General features: G+C 35.6%; 1 protein-coding gene across 1 annotated transcript in view; it reads left to right on the plus strand.

The window, feature by feature from the left end:
• PHIP (pleckstrin homology domain interacting protein) overlaps positions 1–26,405 on the plus strand; it is a 122,689-nt gene that overhangs the window by 64,652 nt on the left and 31,632 nt on the right. Inside the window, exons 16-23 of the mRNA XM_065888990.1 lie at positions 3,238–3,366; positions 5,400–5,625; positions 9,483–9,620; positions 10,371–10,554; positions 14,062–14,179; positions 19,575–19,715; positions 22,374–22,450; positions 25,045–25,276. Coding sequence (XP_065745062.1) covers positions 3,238–3,366; positions 5,400–5,625; positions 9,483–9,620; positions 10,371–10,554; positions 14,062–14,179; positions 19,575–19,715; positions 22,374–22,450; positions 25,045–25,276 — 1,245 coding nt within the window. The remainder of the gene's footprint in view (positions 1–3,237; positions 3,367–5,399; positions 5,626–9,482; positions 9,621–10,370; positions 10,555–14,061; positions 14,180–19,574; positions 19,716–22,373; positions 22,451–25,044; positions 25,277–26,405) is intronic.

Raw genomic sequence — 26,405 nt, forward strand, 5'->3', positions numbered from 1 at the left:
TATTTTAACTTGTCTGGTCTTTTCATCTCTTACTTTAAAAAACAAAACAAAATAACCTTATCATAGTTGCTGAATGTATTTTTCTGTTTTCTTTTAACTCCTATTCTTCTTGAAATTTTTACACTTATTAGTGAATATTACCTCATGGATTTTCTCAGCTTTCCTTACTTTGGTTTAGCAAGTATGACTTTTATTATGTGGTCTTTGTTTTCATATGTCCCAAATAATGTTTAGCAAGCATACTTGATACTATTAGGGGAATAGTTCATCTAAAATTCACTGATTTTGAAAATTTGTTATTATTCATTTCTTTCTGTTTTTAAACTTACTAGAGCATGCTATAAGTACTAGCATAAGTTATGTACAATGTTAAATTTTATGTTGACTTTTTCTATTGAGCATTTAATTTTATGATAGGTTCATATACCTTTTTATCTAAATGTATTTTTTAATTGAAGTGTAGTTGATATATAATATATACGTTCATATAACTTTAATATGAATAGAAAGGATATTTTCTTCCTTTTAGTTTTTGAATGTAAATCTCATTGCTTTTTAGTTACACATGCATACTCAAATAGTGCCTTCATTACTAAATTTTTTCTTTAAGAATTCTTAGTCATAAATATTCTGACCCTGGTTTAAGAAGATGAAATCCCTTTCAGAGAGAAGTATTTAACTGTTTTTAATGGTTGGCTTAGTTAATTATAGCATAAATCATAAAAATAGCTAGGGTATATTTAGCTGTATAGGAAAGTAAAATATTTTCCTACTTTGATCAACTGGAAAGGCTAGACGGCATTTTGTAGTTAGGGCTGTTTATTATCTGAGGAGCTTTTTCTGAAGATAAATCTGGCATTTTACATAGTAAGGTTATGGGCACCTTTTCTAATTGGTTTGTAAGTAAAGCAGATCCATTGTCTTCTTTAATAGTTAATCCAAATAATGTACTTTTGAAATACACTTTCATATTCTCCATATAAAAGTCACTCTGGAGTTATACAGATGGCTTATACCAAGAGAATTTGTACCATCCTGCCATACTCACAGTGGCATGTGTTATTGTATAGCAACACAGTGATCTTCAATAGGATTGCTATTTTTTCTTTGCTTTTTTAGAGCTTTAGAAGTTCTGCCTCTCCCAAGTATTCTCTCAGAGATCTTCTACTAACAGTAAATGTGGCAACATTGGTAGGTAGCATGGGTATAGGGTTGATTAATCCTCACCACCACTCCCCCCTCCGCCACCTCCCCAAAAGAAGAATGTAGAGCAAGATGGTCTAAACATTATATAAAGGATACCATGCTTATGAACATCCATCAGACATACTTTGGCATTGCTGAGTCAGACTCTCAGATCTCTTCCTCTGTTCTACTGTATACTTAGAATTGTAAACTTAGAATAGTATTACAGTTCTGGGAGCATTTATTATATTAGATTTATAAAGTAGTTGGGGTTTTTTTGGTTTTTTTCTCTGTCTTTTGTGAAATTTTGAGTGAATTGAGGTAAATAAAACATCTAACAACACATGGCCAAGACACTTTTAATTCTTTGGTCTTAAGTTTTTTATGTAAAATTCTATATAGAGCTAAACTTTGTTCGTGTGATTAGGTATTATAACAGTTCATGTAACTTTTTATTTCCCTAGACAACACTGAAAAATAGAGATGTGAATCCTGACATTTCGCTTATATTCTTTCGTTTTTGGAAAATACAAAGCTATATAGCTACTAATGCCCTTAGGTTAATCTAGAGAAGTAGTTCTTTCTTGTTTTTGAACAGTTTTAAAGTAGACTTGGAATCAGTTCCCTTTCTCTGTTATCTTATCCTCCAACTTTCTTCACAACCAAGAAATGATCCTGTTTCACTTACTCATTTTCTTGCTTTTATGTTATGTCTTTTAGTGTATTAGACGTTAGATTACTTCACCAGTTTTCTTTCATGTGATTAAATTTTAAGGAAATTTATTCTTATTTCTTTTCCATTATTATCACCGTTCAAAACAGCATTAATAAACACCTGTGTGCTCATTCCTTCTTTTCAACAAGCCAAAGGAAAAATTAGTTTTCTTTTTGAGGTAATCCCATTTGTGGTACTATATAAACTTCTTAGGCAGAGCCCTTTCTTTTAGAACAACATTTTCTCTTTTGACCAAAATGCAAACCTTCCTTGAAAAATCAACTATTCTTCAAAGTTTTAATTTCACTTCTGTACTTGGTGAACTGTACATTCATCCCTGTGCCATATTTTTAACACTAAAGAAAGAAAATTACCACTTCTCTCTTTTCCAAGCATTTACTGGGATATTGGGATATTACTAATAAAACCAATTTGTTCTAGATCAGTGGATACCGGAACAGAGAGGAGGTATTTCTTACCTGATAATGTGTGTGTGTTCCGATTCTGCTAATCCAGAAATCCAGTCACATTTGTTGAAAATCATCCTTAGTTGTTATTTGTTAGGGAGTCAACTCCCTATTTTAGTTGTTTTCTGAAATTCAGTCCCTAGTTGTGCTTTAGATAGGGTAGAATTTTTACCTCTTTCAGAACACTGCTAAAGAAGTTTTCAACTGGAACATAGTCTGAAGAAGCACTGAGAGCAAAAAAATTCAGAGTGGTGATTGGCCACCTCTGTTTGATTGACAGGTTGCAGGGAGAAACCCATTCGTTCTGGATTAATGGAACTGGAAAACAGAAAACAATTATCAGGTAAAAAAAACCTTTTCTTTAACCTTTGAAATTCACCATTTAAAAAATGAGTCAGACCATCAAGGGAATTTATTACCAAGAAGAAAAATTTAGTGTCTTGTGAGCAGTGATCTCTGGCTGTTACTTCAAGAGTTACCAAAAAATTGCTACAGCTACTCCACATTGTCAGCCTTTGCTGAAAGGGCTTGATTAAATGCAGATGAGATGGACTGTAAGGTGCAATTTCATTTTAAATCCGGGTTACAGACATGAAGCAGAACTATGGGTGGGGGAGAAAGGTGGTGTTTTATTTCCTGACTTGTGTCTGGTCTATGGATAAAGATAATACGTTGTTTTTCAAGGCTTTTAATCTGGCACTTTTCATGAATATTCACAAATTTTGTTACTATACTGTGTTTGTTATATCTTCACTTCATTAGGATATATACTTACATATCTTTTATCATAGAATTTTAGTAACAATAGTGACCAGCCAGTTCTTTATATTTTAATGGCAGTTTTCTGATTGTTGGTTAAATACATTTCAGATTGAAGGCCAAGGACATGGTGCAGTATTTGACTGCAAATGCTCTCCTGATGGGCAGCATTTTGCATGCACAGACTCTCATGGACATCTTTTAATTTTTGGCTTTGGCTCCAGTAGCAAATATGACAAGGTAGAGTACGATGACTGTATATCTACTCCTTATAGTTGTTTGTTTGTTTGTTTTTAAATCCATAGATGTTTAGGGGTTGTATTTTGGGGAGGGAAGTGATAATTTTATATTTCAGAAGAAATAACCTTTTACTTAGCCTGCTAGAAAGGTCTAGATTGCAGTTCTTAGGTTGGGGTATATAAGATGGGTATTGGAGATGGAGATGTCCATAGAGGGATTTGTTGAAATTCTGTAAAATGTTTTACTTATATGGAGAATATGCATTTGTCTGCGGTACAATTCTGTGGCTTTTATGTGGTTCTCAAAAAAATGTATGGCCTGGGCTTCCCTGGTGGCGCAGTGGTTGAGAGTCCGCCTGCCGGTTCAGGGGACACAGGTTCGTGCCCCGGTCCGGGAAGATCCCACATGCCGTGGAGCGGCTTGGCCCATGAGCCATGGCCGCTGAGCCTGCGCGTCTGGAACCTGTGCTCTGCAACGGGAGAGGCCACAGCAGTGAGAGGCCCGTGTACTGCAGCAAAAGAAAAAAAAAAAAGTAAAAAATGTATGGCCGGGGCTTCCACTGGTGGCGCAGTGGTTGGGAGTCCACCTGCCGATGCAGGGGACGCGGGTTCGTGCCCTGGTCCGGGAGGGTTCTGCGTGCCGCGGAGCGGCTGGGCCTGTGAGCCGTGGCAGCTGAGCCTGTGCGTCCGGAGCCTGTGCTCCGCGACCGGAGTGCCCGCAGCGGTGAGAGGCCCGCGTACCGCAAAAAAAAAAAAAAATGTATGGCCTACTGTGATGGTAGTTAATATTTTTAAATATTAAAGGCCCTATCTGAGATTAGTGACTAAAAGATTTTAATTGTTTATCTGTGGTAGAGTTGTTTAAAAGGTTATCATAGTAAAAACTGAAGCGTTCAGGTTTAAGAAATTCCAAATTAAATGATAAAATTTAAATTTACAGATGTGTCAGGTATGAGTTCATGTTAATAATTTTTATATTCAGAAATTTTAGAGAAAATGCTTATTCTCCTAGAAAATCATGTCGTTAATTTTTTATATTATTATTATATAAACCATGCTTACTGTATACTTACGGATTTTCTTAAATCGTATGAGTGGTTTCATTAAAGAGTTTAATTCAGAGAATAAATTGATTTCTTGTTGCAAAGTGCTAAAACAAATAATTACCATATTTAGTAATTTTAAAGATAAGATAAAGCATGATAGCCCTGGGAAAGTAAAAGTACTGCTGAAAGATTTATGCCTAGATTTAATTTTACCATTTAATTTGAAATTATGTACCTTATTTTTAATGTTTTTTTTTTATGAATACAGTCTCTTCCTATTCCAGGGAAACTTTAAAGCAGCTACTTTTTTTTTTTTTTTTTTAACATCTTTACTGGAGTATAATTGCTTTACAATGGTGTGTTAGTTTCTGCTTTATAACAAAGTGAATCAGTTATACATATACATATATCCCCATATCTCTTCCCTCTTGCATCTCCCTCCCTCCCACCCGCCCTATCCCACCCCTCTATGTGATCTCCCTGTGCTATGCGGCTGCTTCCCACTAGCTATTTTACATTTGGTAGTGAATGTATGTTCATGCCACTCTCTCACTTTGTCCCAGTTTACCTTTCCCCCACCCCGTATCCTCAAGTCAAAGCAGCTACTTTTCTAATCATAAAATTTAATGTAGAGGGCTTCCCTGGTGGCGCAGTGGTTGGGAGTCCGCCTGCCGATGCAGGGGACATGGGTTCGTGCCCCGGTCCGGGAAGATCCCACGTGCCACATAGCGGCTGGGCCTGCGTGTCCAGAGCCTGTGCTCCGCAGTGGAGGGGGCCACAACAGTGAGAGGCCCGCGTACCGCAAAAGGAAAAAAAAAAAAAAATTTAATGTAGAACATACAAAGATTTATTTACAGTTAATTCAAGAAAATAATATTCTTTTATATTATTAATACCATGATTTATATTAAAATGTTTGCCTTCCATTAGAAATCTATAATGATAAATTTTTCTTTGTCCATTCTTTTGTGGGCCTTTCTTTTTATAGATAGCAGATCAAATGTTCTTTCACAGTGATTATCGGCCCCTTATCCGTGATGCCAACAATTTTGTATTAGATGAACAGACACAGCAAGCACCTCATCTGATGCCGCCGCCTTTTTTGGTTGATGTCGATGGTAACCCTCATCCATCAAGATATCAGAGATTAGTTCCTGGTCGTGAAAATTGCAGGGAGGAGCAACTCATCCCTCAGATGGGGGTAACTTCCTCAGGTAAATGCTCATTTTAATTCCATGCTAAATTTTCCTTTTCCTATTGAAATCTTATAAAATTGATAATTGGGTAGAACTTTGTTTTTAATTGTTTTGAACAGATGAGAAGTAAAATGATTTTTATAATTCTCTAAAGTTCTTTGAATAATGCTTAAGTATTGCAAGGCAGTTAAGAAGCATTGGAGGTTTAAAGCAATAATTTTGGTCTATATCTATTTATAACCTTCTGAGGACTAATAGGGTAAGTCTATATTTGGTATGAGATGAGTCAGTTCATTTATTTATTCATTCAGTAACATACATTGTGAATCTCCTCTGTCACTGACACTTGCTAAGCTGTGGCATTCAGCAGTGAACTAAACAAATGCAATCCTTGCTCTCGTGGATGAGTTAGATTAGTAAACAGTTATAAACAAATACATAGTTAAAAATTATGAATAATTATTAAAGCAAATAATAGTATGATGTGAGAGAGAGAATAAGACTAGATAGCCTAGGGGACGTCCCTGGTGGTCCAGTGGCTAAGACTCTGCTTTCCCAATGCAGGGGGCCTGGATTCAATCCCTGGTCAGGGAACTAGATCCCACATGCCACAACTAAGAGTTCGCATGTGGCAACTGAAAGCTCCTGCATGTGACAAACGAAGATCCCATCCTGCATGCCTCAACTAAGACTTGGCACAGCCAAATAAATAAATAAATATTAAAAATAAATAAAAGACTAGATAGCCTGTTCATGTTAACGATTGTTTTAAGAAGTGATCAACTTTTAAAAGTTTAAGAAAAGTTAAGATAGGAATGAAAAGTGTTGCTGTTTCGGAGGGTGAAGTAATGGAGGGTGAAAGTTGAATTAATTGAAGAATCGAATGGGAGTTGAAATGGAGACAAGGTCTACAGGCTTCTTCCCTGCTTTTGGCAAGAAGAACAGCACTAATTTATTAAGTGAAAATAAATGGAAGGACTGTAAAGAAAGTTAAACCAGTTTTGCAATTATGAATCTTTGTTATATTTTAGACTAGAAAAATGTTTATGAAAACAGTTTAGGTTCTCAACTAGCATAAATGGACAAAACTTCTAAGTAGATATGAAGGACATTATGGGGTGTAATATATAATGAGTTAACTTTTAAATAATGAATTTAGAATCTGTAAGCAGCACAGAAAAATCAATCATCTCTTATTTTCTTAAAGGATTGGGCATGTGAAATTATAATAAAGAATCTAGAGTATGTGAAACTAAAATGTTTCAGTACGTGGACACAGCATGAACTCAATCCAAGAAAAGGCAGGATTTGAGAAATCTAGGCAGGCATTCAGATTAGAGAATTCACAATTGTTAGAGAAGTCTTGGTCATAGGACTGAAATTAAGATAAATGTCTTCATTCCCTTAGTGGGGAACTGGCAAGAATCAGATCTTTCCCAGGTCTAGTCAGGTACCTAGGCTGGGATTTCAGGCACAGGGAAATAAGAAAAGGACTCATTTATTAAAATATCAGTGCTATTTAATTATCGTGATTATTCTTCCCTTCATTTAACAGTTTTTAAAGGGCTTTCATAAATAACACTCATTTAATCCTTTTATCTGTGGTGTCCCAATTCTAAAAATTGAGAAAATGAAAATTTAACATTATGTCTTGTTCAAGTTAAAGTACATGGAATCGTAGGGACTCACATCCAGCTCTGACTCCCAGTCCATTGTTCTTTCTTCCATGCCAAGCTGCCCGTAGAGTAACAAGTGGACTTGATCTTGAAAATGAAATAGACACCAGTTATAGTATCGGGCTACAAGAGAACCCAGAGCAATAATTATGGCTTCAGAGTGAGTCACAGAATTTTTAAGTGTTCTAGTAGTTCACAGAATTCAGGGTAAATATCATTTCCTTCGTTATTTTAGACTTGCCAGGTACAAAAATAGAACAAAAGAAAAATACTTTTTGAAAAAATTTTAGCATCATTTCTAATTATGTTTCTATTTGCAAATCTAGATCTGTAGTAAAATTTATTTGGGGAAGTAGAGTTAGGTAAACATACATGTTGGATATTGTAATAAGTTGGTTTGAGTGCAGTTTTGTTATATCTACACTGAACAATACACTAAATGTTTTCTCAGTTGTAAACTTGAGCTGTGTCAGATTCAAACATGAGATGTTTTCTCACCAGTATACCAGGAAAGAGGCGTCCATAGGCATTTTAATTTTTACCTCTGTTCACTTTTACCACTTTGTAGCTTTGTGACCTTGGTCAAGTTATTTTATCTCATTGAATTTTAGTTTTCTCTTATAAAATGAAATAACCTTATGTGCTTATTAATACATGTAATTTACTCTTTTCTTATACCTTCATACTACTACTACTTCGTTTCAGAATATACTTTGTATCTTACTAACCCACTCTAAAAGTCTGATCGCATCAAGTCCTTGCTTACATTCCCACACACCCAATATTAATTGCTGTTTTCTCTCCTCTTGTGGCAATGCCTTTCATATATCTCATAACATTTTATTTGTTCAGCAGGATTGAGCATCTTTATATGCCTAGCATTGTTCTAGATTTAGAATTAGAATATTAAATGGATAAGAAAATTCATGCTTTTGAAGAACTAATAAGTAGTGGGCTTCCTTTCTATATTGGGCTGAGTACTAAGGTATGTACACAGTCAGTCCTCCGTATTCCTGGATTCAGCATCTGTGGAGTCAGCCAACCCCGTATAGAAGATATTCGGGAAGAAAACCCCAGAAAGTTCCAAAAAGCTAAACTTGAATTTGCTACTTGCAGGGAACTATTTACATAGCATTTGCTATTACATAGCATTGCATTAGGTGTTTCAGGGGTAGTCTGGAAAGATTTCACATAGGAAATATGGAGATGCCATTTCTCTTGGTGCTTGAAGGATGTTACCATTTATCACATTTGTACTTGAAGTGGTCAGAAGCTCCAAAGCATAAAGGTGTATATCCTATTACGAGAGTAAAAGAGTCAGGTAGTCTCATATCACTAGTGTGGGTGAGAATTGATGTTGGAGGAAAAGCAGGATGGGTTAAAATACACCAAGTTCCTCCCTACTTCAGAGCTTTTGTATTAGCTCTTACCTTCTGTCCAGAGTGTATTTCTAGCTCTTCACATGGGTGACTAATTCTTTTTTTTCTTCAAGTCTCACTCAAATGTTTCCTTTTCAAAGTGGGCTTCTTTGACTTTTCTGACTCACCATAGGTAGTTCCCATTTCTCTCCTTCCCCATTTTCTCTATCTCATCACCTTCTTTATGTTGACAACATTTTTTCCCAATCTTCATTTGTGTATGGGTTTATCATTCAGTTTCCCCATTAGAATGTTAGCTCCCTGATGGTCAGGGACCGTGATGTATCTTGTTCACCACTGGATCCTCAGTTTCTTGGTGTAGTTCCTCATACATAATGGGCACTCAAGAATTTGTTGAATGAAGCAGTAAAGCTTTTTGAGAAAGTGGGTAATCAGATTTGCCTTTTTTAAAAGAAGATCTAAGATGAAATCCTTCTTTTGCCACTTATTAGATATATGACTTGGAATAGTTATTTTGATTTTCTTATCTATAAAGTAGAATTAATAATACCCATGGGATTGTGGTATTGTAATGATTATATGAGTACCTGAATCATGGTAAACACTAAGTAAAAGTTATGTCTTCATCATCATCGTTATTTTTAATGAAGATTGAAGGGGGCATGTTTCCTTTTTTTTTTCTCTCTCTCTCTCCCGTCATTCACAGTTGCTCATTTTAGGTCTTTTACTCAAGCAAAATTAATGTTTAATTATGGACTCAAAGTGAGGTTGATAAGTAACATGGTTTGAAATATCCTTAGCATTTTTGTGGTTTACGTAGGACTGAACCAAGTTTTAAGTCAGCAAGCAAACCAGGAGATCAGCCCACTGGACAGTATGATTCAAAGACTACAACAGGAGCAAGACCTGAGACGTTCTGGTGAAGCAGGTATCAGTAATACCAGCCGTTTAAGTAGAGGTAAGCAGTGATTCTTAAGTGAAATATTTAAAAAATTGAAGCAGTCTAAACCTACAGCAGTAGAGAAGCAATTAAACAAATATGGTAAATCTATTATGTGAAATATTAGGCTGCCAAAATGATCATGGTTTTGAAGAATATTTAATGACCTAAAAAAATATTCTTAATATAAGGTTTCACACTATGGATAATGAGTTTATTAATGTATATATTCTTCCAAATCTCCTATAATAAACCTGAATAATTTAGAAAAATGTTAAAAATAAATTTATTCAATAATTTATGGAATACATTCAAAGCTACATTCTCGAACATCTCACCATCCTTAATGTTGTATATTACTAAACTTTAGAGAAAACTTATGAACCATAAATGTCCTTGGGTTTGTGTCTGTTTTTGCTTCTTATATAGTTTTCCCAAAAATACACAGTGGGCAATTTTTTTTTAAGTAATATTAGGTTTTACATCTTTGGAGCTTAACAGTCCATAGTCATGATTCATTCATTAACTTATCTAGTCAACTGAATAGCCATGTTCTGTCTTCATAAAGCTTTTGCTTGTGGTTTAGCTCCTAATTTGGTGATGTGATTATTTGCCACAGCACTGTGAAGTTTCATGTGGAAGACAGTATGGATTTTTTTCCCCCTGGTGTGTTTGTGTGTGTGTGTGTGTGTGTGTCTGTGTGTGTGTTTCCTGTTAGAAGCTAATGGAGAAGTGTGTCTAAATAGAACTATTAATTTTTTCACTTAGGCTCTACAAGTTCTACCTCAGAGGTTCATTCACCACCTAATGTAGGACTAAGGCGTAGTGGTCAAATCGAAGGTGTACGGCAAATGCATAGTAATGCACCAAGAAGTGAAATAGCCACAGAGCGGGATCTTGTAGCTTGGAGTCGAAGGGTGGTAGTACCTGAACTATCAGCTGGTGTAGCCAGGTAAGGAAGGGGAATTATGAATTTTTATGTACCACAGTTGTTTGTATTCATTTTGAATTACAGTCTTCAGAGTACCTTTTTAGCTCTAATTTGTTTTAAGTTTATCTGCAGAGCTAATGTTTTAAACTATTCATGACTCTGGAGAAAAGTTAAATTTCAGTATATGTCCCTTTCTAGGATGATTCATGTAAATGATATGGGGGGAGTGTTAAGGTGAATGGGGGGGGATTATAAATCTGGCTTGAACAAATATGAGATTTTACTGAGTAGCATATTTAAATCTTAGTTTGTCTTGTTTAACTGTATCTTAAAACACATTCATAGTTAGTTATAATTTATTTTTCTGTGGATTTTACGAATCATTCACACCACATCATTCAGAGGCATAGTGAAAATACATTATTTACTGGTAATAGATTATATAAGTATTTTAAAATATTTTTTATACTTAAAAGTATACATATGTAAATTAAAAAGTATTGATTTATGTAATCCTATTCTAAAGGTCATTGCTATGAGGGACATTTATATCCAATTCCTTTTGATTCTTTATTAATGAAATACTCATGAATGAGGTCCATATGAACCCCAACTAATACTGACTATATATTATAATACTGTACTATAACAAAAAACATAGGAAGATCAAATTTGATTTTAGGATTTCCTAGTTCTTAAAAGATAAGAGTAATTATATGATTAAAAATATTTGTAATCTGAATGTTTATATATATTATGCTTTTTTGATTGGACAACACTCAAATTTGTGTTAGGTTTTAGGATTATACACCTAAAGCTTGAATTTGAACCATAACTTTATCTGATGACAAATATACCCAGATGTTCTTTAGCTGTGTTCCTGTCTACTTTTTAATTCTAATGTTAAGGTTTGAAGAGGGTGCAATAAATAATACCCATCATTTTAAAAATAGTTCTGAAGGAGTAAAAAATAACACAAAAGAGTAAGACAGGAAATGAGCATATTTTATTATTCATACGGCTGTGAAGAACGTGACTTTTATCTGCATGAACGTGTGCTTCCTAATACTGAACCCCAGCAAAAGGTACCACTGGGCCACGGTGTTTCTCCCCATGTGAGGCAGCTGGTTTGCTTCTTTAAAGTGCAGAGAAGAATGTATACATGGCAAACAGGGCATAGAACTGGGCCATGCTAAGCTGGATTTTCCTTCTAGAGCATCCTAATTAATTAGTTCACTCCTCCTCCCCTAGACAAGAATGAGTAAGGAGGTGAAAAGCGTCCAGGAGTGGGTTGCTCGTTGGTGGTGGAGGTCCCTGCACATGGAACAGTGGGGAAGATTTGTTTCTCTCCAGATATTCGTCACCTTTTTATCTCTCTCTCTTTGAGCTTGACCATTGAGCGTATGGTCCAGCGAGGCTGTGGCCATTACTTCAAAGGGTATTCGGCCTTCCTGGAGCTTTGCATTAAAATTAAATCCAATCCCATAGCCAACAAAGGATTAATATCTATTATATATAAAGAACTCTCAAAACTCAGCAGTAAACAAAGCAATCCAATTAGAAGATTGGGCAAAAGCTATGAATAGACATTTCATCAAAGAGTATATACAGATGGCAAATAAGCACATGAAAAGATACTCAACATCATTAGCCATTAGTGAAACGCAAATTAAAACTTCAGTGAAATAATCTATGTACCTATCAGAATGGCTGAAATACAATGACAGCACCAAATGCTGGGAAGGGTGTGGAGAAACTGGATCCCCCATGCATTGCTGGTGGGAATGTAAAATGGTGCAGCCACTCCGGAAAAGAGTTTGGCATCTTTTTAGAAACCTAAACATAGGACTATCATATGATCCATTGATTGCACTGTTTGGGGATTTATCCCAAAGAAATTAAACTTATTTTCACACAAAAACCTGTACACAAATGTGTAGCAGCTTTATTCGTAATAGCCAAAACCTAGAAACAACCCAGATGTCCTTCAGTGGGTGTATGATTAAACAAACTATGGTATTTCCACACCATAGAATAAGACTGCATTAAACAGGAACGACCTGTTGATACACAACTTGATTGAATCTTCAGGGAATTACAGTGAGCAACCAGTCTCAAAGGTTATGTATTAATCCATTTATGGACTACTCTTGAAATGACAAAAGTATAGAGATGGAGAACAGATTGGTGGTTGCTAGACATTGTGAAGAGGAAGGGCTGAGGAGGAGAAGAAGGTGGCTATGATCATTAAAAGGGCACCGCAAGGGACCTTTGTGGTAATGGAAATGTTCTTTCTGTATCTTCACTGGGCCAATGGATACACAAACGTACACATGTGATAAACTCGGAGAGAACTAAATACAACCACACACACATGAGTGGAAGTAAAACTGGGGAGCTCTGAATATCAGTGGGTAGTATCAATATCCAGATCCAGGTTATGATGTTGTACTATAGTTGTGCAAGATATTACCATAGGGGGAAGCTAGGTAAAGGACACAAGGAACCTCTTTGTATTATTTCTTAGAACTGTATGTGAACATACAGTTATCTCAGAAAAAAACAGAGAACATAGTTATCTCAATAAAAAAGTTTAATTAAAAAAAAACAAATTAAGAACAAACAAAATTAAATCCAAGGGCATTCTTTTCACAAGATTCAAGTTCACTCATTTCCATTCAGAATCTTGACCAGCCTCATTAGAGATTCTGCAATTAAGTATAAAATGACAACATTGATATACCCAAGTAATAAAATGTCAACATTATAGAGCTCTTCCAGGTTCGAATATTAACTCCCTTCCAACCGTGATATCTCCAGGGAAAAATTAAAGTTCAAAGATTAAATACCCTTCCAGTTCAAAAACCTTAAAGTCTTAAGGAATTAAAATTTTTTAAGAATTCTCTTGTCCTTGTGAGTTCAGGTTCCATGAAGTTAAAGTTCACAGTTAATGTTCCTCAAAACTTCTGTTGCTCAAATTCTGCTTGATACCTGGATAGAGTTGAAGTTTTTTCAGTGGCTGAAGCCTGACCTGCCTTTCACTGGAGAGAATGTAGTTCTTTCAGGGCTTCGGGAGTTAATGTTAGTTCTACCTCAAGGGTCTGTTGTGCCTTATTATTTTTTTTAAAAATTCCAGCTATCTGTATTGCATATAAGATTATCACAGCGTAAGCCCAACACTGACGTAAGTTTTGAAGAATAAATAAATTCTGTTTTTAATCCTTGGAGCAGTTACCTTAGGAGTAACCGTGTTCCCAGATCCTAAAACTTTATTTGCCAAAGACAATAGTAGAAACGGTAGTATCTAGTTCAAGTGGACAGAGTCTGTCTTTCCAGTATTCCAGTCATTTAATGCTCAATGTCCAGAGCTCACAATCTATGAAATTAAACTCAGAAATCTTTATCACATGCCTCATCTGAAAAGAAGGCATCAGAAGTAACATCCCCTCGCTGATACCTAACATTCCCTTTGGGGAGAAATCAGTTATAAACATTACAGATTATATGTGGCTTTTAATTCTCTTTCAGTAGGCAAGAAGAATGGAGAACTGCAAAGGGAGAAGAGGAAATAAAGACTTACAGATCAGAAGAGAAAAGAAAACACTTCACAGTTCCAAAAGAGAATAAAATGCCCACTGTCTCCAAGGTAAATAGTAATTACTTAGATGTTTAATATTTGCTTCATAAGTACAGTGACCATTTTGTAATTAAACATGTTAATATTGTAGACAGGATATTTAACTAGTGAAATAAAGTTAACATAGCTAATTCTCGATTATCTTTGGATTATCTTTAATATTACATTTCCTACTTTCTAGCATACCTTTTCCCCAAATGCCAATTGTAATATGCCTGTTAAATCTAATAAATTACACCTTAAGCCTAAGCAAGATCTTTTTTTTAGTTCTGCCATTGATGGCACACTGTAAAACAGTGTTCTGGTTTTATTTTGTCCTACACTTTTTTTTTTTTTTTTACTGTTTTGCACCTATTTGTTATTGCAGGTAATTAAGACAGCTGTGCTGCTATAAATAATAGTTCTCATTTTCTCCATTAAGATAGGTAAATTGTCCCTACTAGTTTGCCCTGTTGGTTTGTCTGTCATCCTACTCTGGAAAAACTTTTCAGTCCAGTGGATTTCAACTGGTTATGCCCTAATCTGGCAGAGATATGTACTTAACCTTCTTGAGTGTCAAGGGTTGACTGGTCTCTAGACCCAGCTTTGTGCTCCTTCCTCTTATTTGAGTTCCTCAGACCTTCTAAAGTAGTTTCCTTTATTACAGCTACCTTTTCTGACTACTCAAGTAGTCCTTTGCAATTATTTTATGTTTTCCTTTACTAAGGGTATCATACCTTGGCATCAGTAGGACCCTACACTGCTACAGTTTCTGTTAGTATAATCTGAAATAATCTTTTCATTTTTAGGTTTTTGTTGTTGTTGTTGGTGGTGGTTTTTTTCATGGTGGCTGGAAAGCATACTCTTTTTTGGGTATCCTTGGCTCTGAATCCAAGGATGTGGGGACATAATTCATATAATGATTGTGAGCTTCTATTGGCTGCCACTTTTATGGATGGAATATGGTAATATCTGTAAAAATTAAAAGGATGTGCTTATCTTTTAATCCAGTAGTGGTACTTCGAACACTATTTTTTTAGAAAGAAAAGAATTGATGTGAATGTATATACTTGTGTCTGCATGCAGATATTTATAGTGTCTCTGGTGGCAAAAACTGGAATAACTTTAGTGTTTATTGGTGGACGAAAGGTAGGATGTCATGACATATATATACCCATGGAATACTCTACAGCTTTTTAAAGAAATGAGTTAGAGCTCACTCCGTTGCCTTGGAGAAATGTTCATGATGTATTTGTTAAGTGAAAAAAAGCAAGTGGGACAGTAGTGTTTATAACATACAAAAAACATTTGTTTTTCAAATTTTATGAGACTGGAGAAAGGTTTGAAAGCACCTCCTGTTGATAATCACAGATGTAGAAGTTATGAGATGCTACCTTTCATCTCAGAGTTGCATTATTTTTTTCCCTCTAATAGTAGAGGGTACTAACTGTGCAGGGGGGTTGTATAAATTAATACAAAAAAAACTGTTTAGAAGGCAATTATAAAGTTGATTTTTGATAATAGGTTTGGTCCCCAAATTATAGTGCCTTAAATTTACTTAATTTCTCTTAAATATTTATTTATTCCCCTTGAGGGAAATGTATTTCTCTCAGATTTAAAAGCCTCGGTAGGTGGTCAAGATCTGGTTTGATGCCCTCTGTGTTGAGAACTGAAGCTCTAAATATTTCTGATTTTCTTATGTGTGAATTTGACTTCATGCCTCAAGATGTCAGCATTTTCATATAAGGCTGCAAGATGGAAGATCATATCAGTGAGGAAGTTGCAGAGGGTACATATGCTCTCCTGAGGAAGGTTTTTTGAAGTTGTTCTGCAACATTGTGCCAGATATCCCATTGACCAGAATTTAGTCACATGAAATTCTGACAATGAAAATTTCATTTTCTGTGCAAGAAGCGGGGAACAGATGTTGGTTGACAACCAGCTTTTTCTTACGCATTATATATTAAGGCATTAAAAACATGTTCTTTGACTTGGAATTTATTCTAATGAAATGCAAAATCGTGGATAAAGCTTTACAAAATGAAACAAAAAGCAATTTTTAATGAAATAGATTTGTGTAGATAAATAATATTTAAATGAAAGAAGCAAGATCCATTACATTCTTAACAATAAATTACTCAAAGCTTATGAGATTATAGTTGAATATTATTTCCTTTTTTACATATTTTCCCAAATTTTTGCAAAATTACAGAACCCTTCAGTAATTCTTTTAAAGAGAATCTGTGTGGAGTAAATCTTGTATCCTTGTATGTGAAAATGTCTTTTATTTCACTTGGCTTTTACAAGTTAACAGCCTCAGCAAGCGTAGAGGTAAAGTGCAGGGAAGAAGTGACAAGACTGTGGGGAGGGAACTGGAGAGTGGAGGTGATGGAGAGACAGAGACTGGTTGAACTCAGGTTTGCAGTATTATAGGTCTTGAGGTACACAGCCCCATCCCCCCATACACATACAGAATCTTTTTTAGGAGACAGGGCAAAACCTAGATTTTTTCTTTTTCCCTCCCTTCCCAAGTGCCACCCAATACACTTGTGAAACCAGAGCCAAACATACTCAGATATTCAACACAGCATATTATTCTGAGAGAGATAAGAGAGGATATTGGAAACATGATGTAGCAGCAAGCTGTTTTGGAGAGGGTTCTGTTGGAGAAATTGGGATGAAACATCTTGTCTTTGAAATGGAGAACTCAATGGATGGGTTGAATAGAGGAATACAAAACACTGAAAAATAAGTTAACAAGCTGGAATGTCAAGTTGAAGAACTCTTCAGAATGCATCAACAAGGGATAAATTGATGGAGAGAATGAGGGAAATGTGAAAAACATGTATGTGTATGTTTATGTAATGTGTATGTTGTATACACAGAGAGATTAGAAGTACATAGTAAAAAAAAAAAAAAGCTTTATTTGGTAAGAGTCTTCAAAGAAGAAAAAATATACAGACGGAGAAAAGAGTTGGAAAAATGATCCAGAATTTCCTAGAATTAATCTCTAGCTGAGCAAATGCATAGCATGCCAACTAGAATAAGGAAAAAAGAATACAAAATTAAAAAATTTAAAACCTCAATTAAGCACATTATAGTAAGATTTGAAAATATCTAAAACAGAGAGTATTCTGAAAGTTTCTGGAGAGAAAAAGGGAACCACATGAACTTGAACTTGACTGATATTAGACTTTGTTGTTAACAAAATGGATTCCACTGAGCACCCTACAGCCAGAAGAGTTAAGAGGAAATTAAAGAATCAACACCCACATTAGGAAAATTGTCTGCAACCCCAACACAGTCGTGTTTTTGCTGATTTCTTACTGGAATGGTGACAACGTGCTGGAGCCAAGTGCTAATGTGCGGTGGTTCAAGGGATGGAAAGTCACCCATAAGGATGGCACTGCCAGTGGAACCATGCGGCTTAAAACTCTGAATGGCATCCTGCCACCGACTTGTCTAATGGACAAGCCCTTGGTGCCTGCCCCTCCAGGTAGTATTGGTACTGTCCCTGTGGGCCAGTTGCAGACTGGGGTTCTCAAATCTGGCATGTGATCACCTTTGCTTCAGTCGTCATTACAGCTGAAGTTTAAAAAAAAAACTGTTGCAGTGCACGTGAAGCCTTGGGTGAAGCTCTTCTGAGACAATGTAGACCTCAGTGTCAAGAACGTGTCTGTCAGAGCTGCTAGCCATAATAGCTTTGTGGTTCCTGACAGCAAAAATAACCCATGAATGATGGAAGCAGCCAGCTTCACAGCTCAAGGGATTATCCTGAGCCATCCAAGCTAAGTCAGTGCTGGCTGTGCACCCGTTCTGGATTGTACCACAGCTCAGCTCACACAGCTTGCAGGGTTGCTGACCTGAAGGAGAAGATTGGTCACTGTTCTGGGAAGGGGCTTCTGGAAGATGGCCTCAAATTCTTGAAAGGTGGTGGTGCTGCCTGCCACTGTTAGGTTCCTGGCAAGCCCCCTTGTGTGTTGAGAGCTCCTCTGACTGTCGCTTTGCTGTTCGTGACATGAGACAGGCAGTTGCTATCGGTGTCGTCAGATCAGTGGACAAGAAGGCAGCTGGAGCTGGCAAGGTCACCATGTCTGCCCAGAAAGCTCAGAAGGCTAAATGAACATTATCGCCAGTACCGGGTACCCCATTCTTAACCAGTGGTGGAAGAACTGTCTCGGGACTGTTTGTCTCGATCAGCCATTTAAGCTGAATAGTAAAAGACTGATGGATAACAATGCATCATAAAACCTTGAAGAAACAGAGAATGTTTTGTGGACCATTTGTTTTTCTGTATGTGGCAGTTTTAACTTACTAGTTTTTAAATCAGTACTTTTTAATGGAAACAACTTGACCAGAAATCTGTCACAGAATTTTGAGATCCATTAAAACAAAGTTAATGAGAAGAGAGAAAAAAAAAAGTGAGGATATAACTATAGGTTCAAAGGACTGAGGATATAACTAATAGGTTCAAAAATTATTTTCTGTCCACACTTTAAAGATAGTGTTCCTTTTTCTTATTGTATGATTTATTGCACGATATGTTGTATATATAAGTCTGATGTCAGTCTCTTTTTTCAAAGGTAATTTTTAGTATTTTCCTTCTATTTTTTTATATTCACAAGTTGGGTTTTTTTTTTTTCAGGTGTAAATTATTCTTTTTGTTTAGTTTTTTCCGTCATATAACCATGTTGGACTTTCAGTTATTTTGATCAGTCTTAGTTGTTTTCTCATCTGCTGAAGAAGACTTTTTTCTCACATTTGCCTGCAGCAGAAGAGAGAGCTAGTCACCTGGTGTCCAAGTCTCATAGTGATCGGTTAGCTTTGTGATCACCATTTTGTTTTCTAGTTTGCCTCTGCCTTATTATGTATGCCTCCCAGTCTGTGGTCCTCTTTCTTATATCTGTTCTATAGGTTTGGCGTAAGTACAGGAGAGTTCAGTGTTAGGCTTAGTCTGTTATTATGAATCCTCATCAGAAAAAAAAGTTTTTATAACCTGTCAATCAGCAAGTGAATTTCAACATATCATAAACCTGTGTTTTAACTTAATGTTAAGATATTTGAGGTGGTACTATAGTTTAGTCTACTTATGGGATATCTTAAATATGAATGGGTTTTTTATCATTAAAAAATACAACTTTTAGGGCTTCCCTGGTGGCGCATTGGTTGAGAGTCCGCCTGCCGATGCAGGGGACGCGGGTTCATGCCCCGATCCGGGAAGATCCCACATGCCGCAGAGCGGCTGGGCCCGTGAGCCACAGCCGCTGAGCCTGCGTGTCCGGAGCCTGTGCTCCACAATGGGAGAGGCCACAACAGTGAGAGGCCCGTGTACCGCCAAAAAAAAAAAAAAAAAAAAAAAACAACTTTTAAAGTAAAAGGTGCTCTTTAAGCATACTCCAAATAAATTTAATTTACTTTTTTCCAGAATCATACTCATGAACATTTCCTGGATCTTGGAGAATCCAAAAAGCAGCAAGCAAACCAACACAATTATCGTACGAGATCTGCATTGGAAGAGACTCCCAGACCTTCAGAAGAGATAGAAAATGGCACTAGTTCTTCAGATGTGAGAGCTCAGCACACTCATAGATTTCTGTTTCCATTTTTACTTGTTTTTTTTAATGTAACTTTTATTCTTTGCATTCATTGTTATATTTATAGATGTAGCTCAAACATGGTTTGTCTAGGTCTTAAAATGATAGTGATAGTTGAAGGACCGTAGTGTGTGTTCTGGGCATGGCACAGATATTCATAACCTCAAGTCCACAAAACAAATGCATGTGAATTAATTATTCCCATTTTGAGGGCTCTGAAGTTCAAAGATGTTTAGATTACACATTTACCTAACTATTAAATGGTAGAGCAGGGATTAAACGCACGTTCCTTTCACTCCAAAACCAAGTTTTTGAAATGGTACCATGAAGCTCTAGTCTGTAACTGTAACTGATCAATAGACATTTGACAATTTTTGGTTAGTTTTTAATCTCTGTACCAATTTATAGCTTTCTCAATGTAAATTTTAAAAATATTCCTTAGGTATAATTATTTCCATAAATATCATTGTCCCTACTAAATTATATATTCTTTCAGCAAAGGGAATCCATTTGCAGTCACAAATCAGTCTTATTTAGCAATTACAATGGTCTTCCTTCCCCTGTCGCACTCTCCCTATTACCCTTTCACTCACAGTTAAGTCAGAGACTCTATGATCTGAGATGTTGACAGCTACATATTTTTGAAGTCATGTTACATTTTGCAGTGTTAGACACGTGTGGGGATTCTCCACATATATTCTCTATGGACAGGGCAATATTAGCACAAACCGAGAGTATTCCAACCATAATTTAAAAGTAAGTCTCCAGCGTTTTCAGATCCTTGTATGGCCAGAACAAAACGATACATTCAGTCTGGCAAAAAAAGATAAAATATACTCATTATATAAACTTGACACATAACAATTTAGATATGCCACAGAATGTAAAATATATGTGTGCTATTTATTTGCATTATAAAATATTTATTTTTGAAAGATTTATAATATTACTCTTTTAAATATTAAGTTTCTATAAAATTTTAAAAATATTAATTCAGTTCAAAATGTATTTCCAGGTACGTCTGTTACGTAAGAAAATTCTACTAATTCTTTGATTTGTCTTCAAAACTAATTTGTTTATGCCTTAAATTTGTAGAGGAGAATAATAAGAAAAGAATATCACCTTTGGCACAATATATTAGTTAAAAATGAAAGAATCTGGGCTTCCCTGGTGGCGCAGTGGTTGAGAGTCCGCCTGCCGATGCAGGGGACATGGGTTTGTGCCCCGGTCCGGGAAGATCCCACATGCCGCGGAGCGGCTAGGCCCGTGAGCCATGGCCGCTGAGCCTGTGCGTCCGGAGCCTGTGCTCGGCAACGGGAGAGGCCACAACAGTGAGAGGCCCGCGTACCGCAAAAAAAAAAAAAAAAAAAAAAGAAAGAATCCTGGGTTTTTGGTTCAAATAATTTGTACTTCCATATAGTACCTTTTTATTTTGTATTTAGAATGTAGAATTATGTTTCTGTTCTCCCCCTTTAAAGAAGTAATATACTAAGAGTGGGAATAATCAGATCACTTGTTTAGATTTTTTTTTTTCAGTTATATTGAGCAAAGGTTAAATTTGCTCTGGATTTTGATCTTTTCATATTTGCCTAGTTTTCAAAGCCCTGTGGAATAGTTATGTAATACATTCTTCATTTTTAAGCCATCAAAACAGGAAAAAATTTCTCCCCAAGATATAACATTTAATTAGTAAAAAAATACATTTCATTATCCTTGTGAAAAATGATCTGGATGTGCCCAGCAGTTAGTAACACTGAACTGTTCTTGTGTAGAGTGGGGTCTAAGCTTTGAAGTAAAATGACATGAGTTCAAAATAGGCTTTGCTGCTTATTAATTGTTCTGCCTTGAGTAAATTTCTTAGCCTGTTTAAGCTTTAGTTTCTTTTATTTAAATGACTGATTCTTATCACCAGCACTGTTTGTCTAGATCAAATGGGATGATATATACAAAGTGCTTAGAACAGTTTCTGACATATACTAAAAGCTTAATGAATGTGAGCTGGTATTTTTATTGGAGCAAGATTTTGTGCCCCCCTCCCCCAAAAAAAACCCAATTTTTATAAAGAATATGGCTTCACAGGTAGTATCCTGTGTTAACCAGTGAATATTTACTAAAGAGAAATCAGAGTGTTTGGGTAGTTTTTAATCCTCTCCATTTGTATAAAATAATACCTGAGTTGGAATATCCTTTTTTTATATGATAAAGCTATTTTAATAATAATAATAAAAACATAAAAGTTCCTGAATTTAAGTTTCTCAATGCATCTATAGAAAAAGAAAACTTAAATTTTAAAAAAAGCCCAGGAAGTAAAGTTGATACCAAATATTAATTTGGTATCACCCAGTCTAGAAGATGTGTTATGAGGCTTTTTTAAAAAATGTTAATCCACCCAAGAGATTGCTCTGAATCCAGTATTAGTAAGTATTTTATCTTTGGATACACTTAATATTTGGATACATTCAAGAATTTTTGTATAGAAATATGAGGCCTGTGTTTTACAACTAACTTAAATCAGGTTTTAATATAAATATCCTAATATTCATACTATTAGATATCACTGATATTTTCTGTAATCATAGAATGTTATTCTGTAAAGCTATACAATAAAATATGTATTAACTATCTCTTAGGAAGGTGAAGTTGTTGCTGTCAGTGGTGGAACGTCCGAAGAGGAAGAGAGAGCATGGCATAGTGATGGCAGTTCTAGGTAATTTAATGAATTTTTATTCTTCCAAATGTAATGTAAATTCTTTAGAAAGCTGCCTTGATTCTTAATGTTAAATTCTTTTCTATCAGAAACATATTTCAGAGTCCCTTTGGTTTTAAAGTTGATCTTTCTTCAGAGTTTTTTTGTAGTTGTCCAAAATTTAGATTTCCTTTGACATGTTTTCGCTAGTAGAAAAAAATTTTTGGATATTGTAACTGGATCTACAGAATGATGCTTTTAACTTTTTCTTAGTTGATATTTTATCTTCTGAATGCTGTTATATTTGTAATACTGAACCACAAGCTAGCTTCATTACTGGCTTTGAGAAATATTTATGCATTAAATTATGAAAGTAATGAGATTTTGTAGAGTTAACTTGTTTTTAATGGAATTTGTTGAGTGCTAATAATATTTTCTTCCAGCAATGAGAATAAACTTTCCCTTATTCCTGTTGTTCCCACCCCATTTGATCACGTAAGCGAGGATTCCTTCAGCTCCTTCTACTTGTGATTCACATTGTTACAGGGCTTAATGGCCTTGGCTGACCTTGGCGAGGTCTCAGTAGCAAGAAGTAGAGCCTTTGGGAATGGTAATTATGTTTAGCCCCTGATAGTTATTCCCTGGCAGAACTAGCTCTTAACATTGCCAAAGAAACCAAGAGCCTGTATTTAAGAATTCTTTACCTCTTTTTGTCATGGACTTCCCTATTTCCACAGTAGTTGCTCCCAGTAATGATATGCAAGTGTTCATTGTTATGTCTGGTGGTTTTCTGTATTTGAAAGAAGACAGTAGAAGAAAAACTCACTTTCTTTTGGCTCAGCAGTGGAAATAGAGTATAGGCATACATTGGTGATATCTCAGGTTTGACTCCAGACCACCACAATGAAGAGAATATTGCAGTAAAGCAAGTCATGTGAATTTTTGTTTTCCCAGTGCATATACAAGTTATGTTTACACTATACTGTAGTCTGTTAGGTGTGCAGTGGTATTACTTCTAAAAAAAATAATTAAACATTTAAAAACAGCATTAATCTGAAAATAATACTATTGGGAAAGTGGCACCGATAGACTTGTTGCCACAGAGTTGCCACAAACCTTCAATTTGTAAAAAACACAATGTCTATGAAGCACAGTAAAAACAAGGTATGCCTGTATCTCAAACCATGAAACAACATAGAGGTTCTTGTTTTGAAAAAGCAGCATTGGAGTTGGGGAAATTGTTGTAAAGTACATAGACCTCTGGGGTTTGTAGTCCGTGCTGGTGGCAGCAGATTTTCTGTAAGAGCTGAGTGCTCCAGAGAGTAACAACAGTGAGTATTTGGCGAGTGCCATTTACAGTGACCATGGCTGGGGTTAGAGTAAATAAATGCTCCTAAGTTGAGGATAGCCTAGGTGGCTATTTGCCCTGCAGATGTGTTTCCACATATCCAGAGTAGTGTCAGAAATATTTTTTATTTAAGTTCTTCAAAATCATTTTACGTTTTAAAATGAAGTCATGAAATCATACTAGAAAACACCTTAATTATTTGATTCTTATCTGTGATGATTATTCTTAGGGAGATAATGGGTAAATTACCCATAAAGGACACTCGGACCAGAGGGACAAGGTAGTAGAATAAAACTCCAGAAAAATATGCCTTCAGTGTTATCAGCAATATGTTTAGAGGAGTGAGGATATACATCAGTAAATCTAGGCAACCTGATTATTGATTTTAACACAGTATAATTTAGATTCCATTAAGGTAATTATATTTATAAAACTATAAAATCAAGTAATGAAATATTCTCATGTACTAAAATTAAAACAGAAGATAACATAATTGGATTCTTTATTTTGCAACATCAGTTTAGTAAAACTTAGGTCTGTTGAAGGTGAACTGAAAAGAAAGCTTGAGTTTCCAGTGAGATACAGCCAATGGCAAACACGATTGGTAGTGATACATAAAATATTAGGCCTGTATTCTTCTGAATCTTACTTTGCTTTGAGGCATAAGATACACTTAGGGTGTACACTGGAGATGCCGTGCAAAGTTGGCAGGCTCAGTCTTCCCGCTGGGTAGGAGGACTTCTGGTCCTGCAGTTCGGTATCTAGCTACCATGAAGGCATCAGGGTTCTACCATGGGCGTTCCTGTGTCAGGGGGCCCACCTCCCCTCAAAAAGGAATCCCTATGCTTCTTCCTCAGTGACAGTACCTCCTATGCTATCTAGGGCTATCTTTCTGTTGTTGCTAGAATTGAGGAAAGTGATGCTGTGCTCCTCATTTTTGTATACTCCACAATATTTTGAACACGTGCAGCACTCAGAAATCTGTATGTTTGCTAAAATCATAGAAGGTACTTAAGTTCATTGTTTAACTAGCACTACGACCTTATTTATCTTAAAAATTTTTGGAGATACTTAAGTAAATTAAGCCTACAGACTTCTAAGAAACTATTTAGAAGATGAGTTGAAAGTTAGGAAATATTTTTAGTTCATTTAGTATGTACTGTTCTGTCATTACTTTTTATGATGATCTTTCTTTACGTTTTCATACAACAAAGTCTTAAAAGTGTATCTTGTCTGTGTATTTTTTAAATCTCTTCTTTCCTTCTAGTGACTACTCCAGTGATTATTCTGACTGGACAGCAGATGCAGGAATTAATCTGCAGCCACCAAAGAAAATTCCTAAGCATAAAACCAAGAAAGCAGAAAGCAGTTCAGATGAAGAAGAAGAATCTGAAAAACAGAAGCAAAAACAGATTAAAAAGGAAAGAAAGAAAGTAAATGAAGAAAAAGATGGACCAGTATCACCAAAGAAAAAGAAGCCCAAAGAAAGAAAACAAAAGGTTGATTTATATATATATATATATGTGTGTGTGTGTGTGTGTTTTCTATAAAAACAAAGCACGCATTTTAAAAGTGCAGCTGATGAACATAAATACTTTTCAGGTGTAAGAGCAAGTAATAGAAAAAACTCAGAAGTACGCAGTAGTAAAATAAAATATATTAAGATCTCTTTAGTTGCCTCAAGTTTTTAAATGTTTAGCATGTGAGAGTATGAACTTGTAGAATTACCATATTGTAAATATTGAGCACTTAATCGTATAACATGAGCAGATATTTTTCTTGAGACTCCAGTGGGATTTGTTTATTTATGTAAAAAAAATAGTGCTACAAAACACACAGTTTATTAGTCTTTTAATTGCCTTTACTTTTCAACCATCCTTACTGTTACTGCTGAAAATACTACTGTGGTAACAAGCCTTCATTAATTTACAGAGCATGTGAGCCATCACTAGTCCTTAGGTCAGTAGTACTGGTTTGATTACTACATCTTTAGTCTGTGGATACTTTGAGACAGATCAGAAAAAGCAAGAGATGAATGTTATGCGAATAATATCTGTTAGCTGTTACGGAGTCGGAATTCTTTAAAAACAAGAACTATTTAAATTTTGCTCTAAAGTAAATGAAATACAAGGGACATGTTTTGTATTCCCCAGAAGATTATAAATTCGAGGCACATTTGGTTAAACAAATGGAAGATTTTTTTAAAACCTCTGCCATTTTTAGAATCAAATAGAAGTTGTTATCTGTGGAATTAAATACTATACTAGGGAGACGGTAGGGTCTTTATCTTTAGAGAGCTTTGAAACATTTTAGGACTACTTCTGTCTTAAGTGTTTATTTTATCTGCATCCATTGAGCACTTGTTTGTTTCAGCTTTATAATTATGGATTACTTTAATCTGCATTCCTCAGCCTACTATCCTTTTTGTCACCTCCTTTGCATTTGTCTAGGGGATATTTACCAAAGAGAGTACCACACATTAGCCACAATATTTCTCTTCTTCCTTGTCAGTGATGATAAATGTAGGCTGACCTATTACTTTACATAGTAGACAGGTAAAACCGATTTAGTCATGTATCTGGCTAATGAGGTAAACTTTTTTTTCATCTCAAGACCGTTTTGATGAAC

This window comes from Phocoena phocoena, chromosome 12 (genome assembly GCF_963924675.1).
Source record: "Phocoena phocoena chromosome 12, mPhoPho1.1, whole genome shotgun sequence".
Lineage (NCBI taxonomy): Eukaryota > Metazoa > Chordata > Mammalia > Artiodactyla > Phocoenidae > Phocoena > Phocoena phocoena.